Source organism: Micromys minutus, assembly GCF_963924665.1.
Source record: "Micromys minutus genome assembly, chromosome: 17".
Lineage (NCBI taxonomy): Eukaryota > Metazoa > Chordata > Mammalia > Rodentia > Muridae > Micromys > Micromys minutus.
In genome coordinates, this window is record NC_137952.1 from 26,729,040 (window position 1) to 26,736,031 (window position 6,992).

Sequence of the window (6,992 nt, forward strand, 5' to 3'; positions counted from 1 at the left end):
TGCATTATCAGTTCCTTCCTGTTGCCCTGAGATTGTTAAGGCCTCATGTTCCCCACCAGTGATTGATCAGAAGGCTCGGTCCCCTGTCGTCCTGGGCTGAGGGGCTGAAGCCTAGTTATTTGTACCAAAGAGGAGCCTGGGATCAGGGAGGGTGCAGTGCAGGCAAGTGTGGTGTGGTTTGGGACCAGCACCAGCCACCTGCCACCCAGGCACTTCTACATGGGCTGGGGTAAGGATAGTCTGACACAGGCTTCATTGGGAGGTGGGAGTAAGCCCTGAAGGCAAAGATCTGGCAACCCCAGGTCCAGGCCCTGATCCTTAGAAGATAAACTGCTCCTGATGGGTACTTGGGCTGGGTGAGGCCTGAAGGAAGCCCTGTCCCAAACCCAAAGGGAAGACTTTCAGGTTGAGTAAGCTCTTTGGAGGAAGGCATCAATCTAAAAGAGCCAGGCATAAGTGAGAAGTTGTCAAGAGTAGAGATGGGATCCCTTTGGAGCCTGCTCACTCAAGGGGTGCTGCCAAGGAGCCCAGTCTCACCCATGGAAGATGAGATAAGCTTTCCTAGGAGGCAGGGGGCTGCTGCCCAGATGTTAAATGCTTTTGGAATCTCTTTAGATGTGGAAATATTTTTTCGAACATGAAAATGCAGCCGGTAGAATTTCAATGGAAGTATAATCCATGTAAAATATATTTTAGTTGATATTTTGTAAAATGCACTTTTTGTGTGTGTCGATCCTGGTTTCCCAGATCTGTATTTCAGTGTTTACAAGGGAGGGGGTACCTTTCCTAACCTCCCTTTTGACAGAGATTAGAAGTACTTCTTTAAGAAAAAAATAAATAAATTTGAGAAATTGTATTGATTTAGAAAAGAATTACTTTCTGTGTGTCTTGTTTTGGGTTTGGCTTGATTTTATTTTGGAGAGTTGGTTTGGATTTTAGTTTGTAAATATGAAGGGGCTCGCTGTTCTTGTTTCAAGGGTCCTGGTTAATTCTTGCAGTAGAGGTGTTTATTAAGGCTAATGAAGGTGCAAAACTAAAATTAGGTGGGGGCAGGCAAGAGAAAAGAGGAATTGGGTCCTGAAGTTAACATTAAAGTAGCCACAACTACCTTCTCAGTTTGTCTTGGTCAGTTATCTAAGTGGGCATCTAGATGCATAAAGATAACTCTCATAACCTTGGGACTGGTTAGAAACTTCTATCTCCCAATTTCTTACAGCTGGTATTCCTGTGGTGTGGGATAGGACGACATCTTGAATTTCAGGATTTGACAGGTGGAGTAGCTCATTCTGGTAGCTGCGGTCTAAATCTATGGTCAAAGAAAAGTAATAGGTCAGAGTTTTCGTCCCCAACACTGTATGGGTAAGCCATCCCATGGTATGGACAGCTACCCAGGAGAGTTTTAAGAGCTGTCATTTTACAGAGAGATATACCAAGCAATCCCACCACCAGAAATCTATACACTGTCAGCAAACAGACAGCAAGCAGTGTGGTGAAGGGTCAGAAGTGGCCCAAGATAACACCCAGTTTGAAAGCCACTGACTCCCAGTTGTGACTCTTACCCTGTGCTTTCTGTGTGGCTGTGTTTGGAGAGCTACCCATGAACAACACACATATATACACCTCATTTTATCCCTCAGACCCCCTCATCTGCCTAATCAGCTAGCTTCATCTTCCCACCATTATCACCCAACCTTTCCATCATCCTCTGGGTATATATAACCTGTCCCAAAGCTAGTACTTCCTCCTCCCATCTAGTGTGTAACTAGAAAAAGGTCAACAGAGATGGACAGTGGAACATGCCTAAAGCTAGGCACTCTGGAATGAGGCAGGAAGATCTGAAGGTCAGCCTTGGCTAAACCAGTGAAACCCTTACAATGTCTAACGAACAAAACCCTGAAGTCACAGCTACCCCAGAGTATACAATGGGAACATCCACAGAATCTGCTTGTCAGGTGGCTGAGTGGATGAAGACTGAAGAAATAGTAAAAATGAAAAAGAGAGAAACAAAAAACTTACATTTGTTCCCCAATTCTGTTGTCTCAAGCCCCACATGAAGTCAAGCTTCAGTGCTTAGGGACTAGTTGAATGTTGAGTGCTCTGGGAGCTGCCTATATGCTCAATCTGGTGCCGCTGGGCACATACTGGCTCCAAGCTCTTTGTGTGGTTGCTGCGTTATACTTGCACGTGGTTCTGAAGTATATATTGGCTCTACATGGTCCCTAGGTATTTTGTCCATAGCCTCTGACCAGAGCGTCCCAGTTAGCCTACTTCTTCAGCCTTAGGAGGAGACCCGGATTCCATTTATGAACAGATAAGCAAGCTTTGCTCAATAGATAAGCACTGTAGTCCCGAGGAATTACTAAAGCAAAATGTCACCATGGAGATATTAGCCAGAGCTTGACAGAGTGGCCCTGTCCTGGGCTGGGGCTGGTAAGGGTGGCTAAGGACCATGCTTCCAGTCAGGACAGATCTGTCTAGACCGACTGAGTGGTGGGTTGTGTCCTGCCTTCAGATCACAGTTGGAGGGTGCAAATCTTAACGTCCAGCACCAAAAGGGCACGTGTTAAAGAAACACGGGACCTCAGTAGCTCTTTCCCGCTTTCCGGGTCTCATTTTGTCCCCAGGCCCAGGGGTCTGGAGTGGCCCAGGTTCTTGTGTCCCCTCTCCCGGGCTAGGGTCCGCCTGCGGCCTCGGCAAACAGCTCCTAGGACTCAGGCACCGGCCCCTCTCCCCGCCCCCCGACGTGGGCCCGCCCCCGCGCCTGTATCAGGGAGGGGCGGGGAGAGGAGAGCCGCCGGGCAGGCGGGACATCCGGCCCTGGTCCCTGGCTGCACCTCGGGAGCCGGCCACCCACTATCCATCCCCTCCCGAGACCTCCAGCCCCAGCTGCAGTCACCTCCCTTGCAACCTCGAGGTCGGCGAGGTCTGGCCGCTGCACCATGTTTCCCCGCCCTCTGACCCCACTGGCTGCCCCGAAAATCGCCGAGACCCTGGGCCGCACGCCGAGGCGGGCCCCATTGGGCAGGGCCCGGGCTGGGATCGGGGGGCCGCCTCTGCTGCTGCCGTCCATGCTGATGTTCGCAGTAATCGTGGCGTCCAGCGGACTGCTGCTCATGATCGAGCGGGGCATCCTATCGGAGATGAAACCCCTTCCCCTGAACCCTCCCAGCCACAAAGGCGCGGCCTGGAGCGGGACAGATACTAAGCCTAGAGGCCTATCCTTGGATGCTAGGGACTCGGATTTGCAAGTGCGGGAGGACATCCGAAACCGGACCTTGAGGGCCGTGTGCGGACAACCAGGCATGCCCCGGGACCCCTGGGATTTGCCAGTGGGTCAGCGGCGCACCCTGCTACGCCACATCCTCGTAAGTGACCGCTACCGCTTCCTCTACTGCTACGTCCCCAAAGTGGCCTGCTCTAACTGGAAACGCGTGCTGAAGGTGCTGGCGGGTGTCCTGAACAATGTGGATGTCAGCCTCAAGATGGACCACCGGAGTGACTTGGTGTTTTTGGCAGACCTGCGGCCTGAGGAGATTCGCTACCGTCTGCAGCACTACTTCAAGTTCCTGTTTGTGCGAGACCCCCTGGAACGCCTCTTATCTGCTTACCGCAACAAGTTTGGAGAGATCCGAGAGTACCAGCAGCGCTATGGGGCTGAAATTGTCAGGCGCTACAGGGCTGGAGCTGGCCCCAGTCCTGCAGGGGACGATGTCACCTTCCCAGAGTTCCTGAGATATCTGGTGGATGAAGATCCTGAACATATGAATGAGCATTGGATGCCTGTGTACCACCTGTGCCAACCATGTGCTGTGCACTACGACTTCGTGGGTTTCTATGAGAGGCTGGAGGCTGATGCCAACCAGGTGCTGGAGTGGGTACGGGCCCCACCCCATGTCCGGTTTCCGGCTCGCCAGGCCTGGTACCGGCCGGCCAGCCCTGAAAGTCTTCATTACCACCTGTGCAATGCCCCACGGGCCCTGCTTCAAGATGTGCTACCTAAGTATATCCTAGACTTCTCCCTCTTTTCTTACCCACTGCCCAATGTCACCAAGGAAGCCTGTCACCAGTGACAGTGGGCCAGCACCTTTTGGAGTTTGGATTTAATAACACCAGCTTTAAGGTGTCTTCCAGAGATACTTCTGGCTCTGGGGTTTTCTGGTTTCTCCAGGTGCTGCCATATCTCAGTGGTCCTCGGAGGTCCTTGTGCACAGTGACTCAGAGGACAGATCTAGAAATGAGGCCTGCTGCTTTCACTAGTGAACTGACTCCCTTAGGGGCCGGTGGCATCCTTGTCTCATAGGATTTAATAACCAGTGGTTATTAAAGCCATATGTTTGATCTAAAGTCTGACTCCAAGCCCCTGGCTGCTGGATCTGTGCAGACCACCTGGTCCGTTGTAATTTAACCTGTGGCTAAATCCCAAATATGGCACTAGCCAAGCACTAGCCATGCCAAGAATCAATGGTTCGGACTCCCATTCACCCACACCATGGACCTCAGGACTGGGATGAGCTATGGTGCCTTAGAAATGAAATTTGTGCCTTTCTACTCCAGACAGTAAATGTCCTCTTTTTGATAGGCCTGAATCATTTTTCTAAGGAAGGAAAAACTGAAGTAGGGCCCTTACCTCAAAGCACTAAGGCCTGGCCCCTCAAGCATCCAAAGACCCCTGTGCATGACCTCTTCCTAAGGCTCCTGGAGTATCTTCAATAAGCCTTGCTTCCCTAGAAATCTGAGACTATGTGAGACGGCGTGTGTCCTGTGTATCTGGCTGTCACTTGTCTGATGCATTTATTTAAAATGTGTATATTTTGATAGAATCCTTGTAAGGGTTGACTTTTAATAAAAATTTTTTTTGTATACAAAATGAACACCTCTAGTTCCCCTCAGTTCCCAGTGGTGCTTGGAGACTCCTAGATGCTTGTCTTCCTGGTCAAAAGAGAAAGCTTGCAGGTAGATAACGTAACCTGCTCAAGCAGGTCCAGTGGCCCTGTAACATCGTGAGGTCTTTTGGGACTTCTAATATGCTCACAGACTCAGTTTCTAAGATGCCATTTAAAAGGCAAGGCCTGTCGAGAGGGACACCAACCAGGGGAGGGGAGTGCACACACCTTTACCCTAGACAGTCCCTGTGAGTTTGAGGCCCGCCTAGTGTATAGGGGGAGTTCCATGCCAGACAGGGCTGCACAATGTGACATCAGGGACACAGCACACCAACGAGGAATAGTCCTTAAAGGGAGTGAGGGCTAGAGAGGTGGCTCAGCCTTAAGTTCCGAAAGCTCTAGGGATCCAATGGCTCTGACCTGTAGGTCAGTCCCCATGCACACATGGCATCCGCTCACACAGGTAGATGCACATACATATGATTAGAAGAAAAGTAGAGCTCCAAGAAGGGAGGCACAGGCTCTGCATTATCTCAGGTGAGGCAGGAACACGTTTTGACACGTTATTCTTGGTCTGGTTTTGGGTTTTTTGTTGTTTGTTTTTCTTTTTTCTTTTCTTATTTACTTATTTATTTAGATAGAACCCTAAATGCTGACTCTCCGTAGCATTAGCTGCCCTAGAACTTGATATGTAGACCAGGCTGGCCTCAAACTCAGAGATGCACCTGCCTCTGTCTCCTGAGTGCTGGAATTAAACGCATGAGCCACCACACCTGAGTTATTATTATTTTTTATAAAGGTAAGGTGGCCTCACTATATTTTTTGTTTTGAGATAGGGTGGGGAGATCTTACTTAGGCTAGACCTAACCGTACAATCCTACTGTCTTAGCTTCTGGAATTATAGGTGCCCACCATTATGACATCCTGGAATACCTCTTAACCGAGGATCCACCCACCCCACCCCCAATATTTTCAAATGACAACATAACAGGGACTGCTGTGTGAACAAGGGGACAATTGAGAATTACAAAAAGGGATTGTCAACAAGTCCTACGAGCCTCAAGGACCTCGGGAGTCCATCCTTAGCCGTCCCTTGCTCTTGGTTTCTTACCTGGGGCTTATAACAAAAATGGTGCCTTCACTAGTGTCGCTCATGGGGCGGCAACCTAGAAAGCCCGGAGAAGTGAGGCCCAGCTGTGGACTCGGCTCCATTCCACTTAATACTGAGGGGTTCCGTTCCCTCGTGTGTCTTCCTGTCTTACAGATGTAGGAATCAGCCCAGAGAGGGTAAGGAGTCCACCCTAGGTTGTACATGCCCCTCAGGTAGGAGGGAAAAAGAAAAGGGCAGACACACAGACAGATGAGCCAGTTGAGCACACTGGGGGATCAAGGAAGTTTGTGGAAGGTGGGAGTACACGGGAGCAAGAATGAGAGAGCAGGACTTACTGAGGGCCTGTGGCCAGAGGCCTTTAACAAAGTTTCTCCACTCTGATTTGGAAAGAATTGAACCCAGCCTAACTGGTTGGCCAGCAACACTACTCTAAAGGAAAAAGGGGAGGGGCAAAAGAGGTCCTTGGTTAGCATATTGGTTCTTGTCCTCCTTGCAGGAAAGGATGCTGGGCCACAGAGCATCCTGCTGGCCAGGGGTGGACAGCTGTGATGTAGGAGAAGCGGAGAGATGAGCTGCTGGGCCTTTTTGCTGAAGTTTTCTTTCCAGGAAGTGAACTTCTCAAAAAAGGTCCACAAGGTAATGACAGAGAGTTATGGGGCCCAGCTGATTCTAGAGGGAACTGACTTTCCCTCCATGTCCAGGCCAGAGTCGGAGTGTTGTGGGCTCTGGGTCACCAGAAGAGACTTCTCAGGACTAGATTTCAAAACTGCATCTTCTGAGATTCCTGCCTTTCCCTGGGTCAGCTGTGACTCCCACTCAGAGCCAAAACCTCTACTCTAGGCTGGTCTCTAGGAGAACAAAGGCCCCTTTAAAAGTAACCCCACCCAGGACAACTCAGGTCCCCCGGACACAGAGTGAAGGGACTGGCATTGTTTAGCTTCTGTTACAGTCGGGGGCCAAGGGCAGAGGAAAGGGAAAAGGCCCCACGGGGTCTGGTT

The 6,992-nt window shown here is 50.4% G+C and overlaps 1 protein-coding gene across 1 annotated transcript; it reads left to right on the top strand.

The window, feature by feature from the left end:
* Window positions 1-2,939: 2,939 nt before the first annotated feature.
* CHST14 (carbohydrate sulfotransferase 14) lies at window positions 2,940-4,746 on the top strand (the record flags this gene model as incomplete). Its single annotated transcript, XM_080931163.1, has 1 exon — window positions 2,940-4,746. The coding sequence occupies one exon, from the start codon at window positions 2,940-2,942 to the stop codon at window positions 4,068-4,070; it is 1,131 nt and encodes a 376-aa protein (XP_080787289.1). The 3' UTR covers window positions 4,071-4,746.
* Between the last annotated feature and the right edge of the window lie 2,246 nt (window positions 4,747-6,992).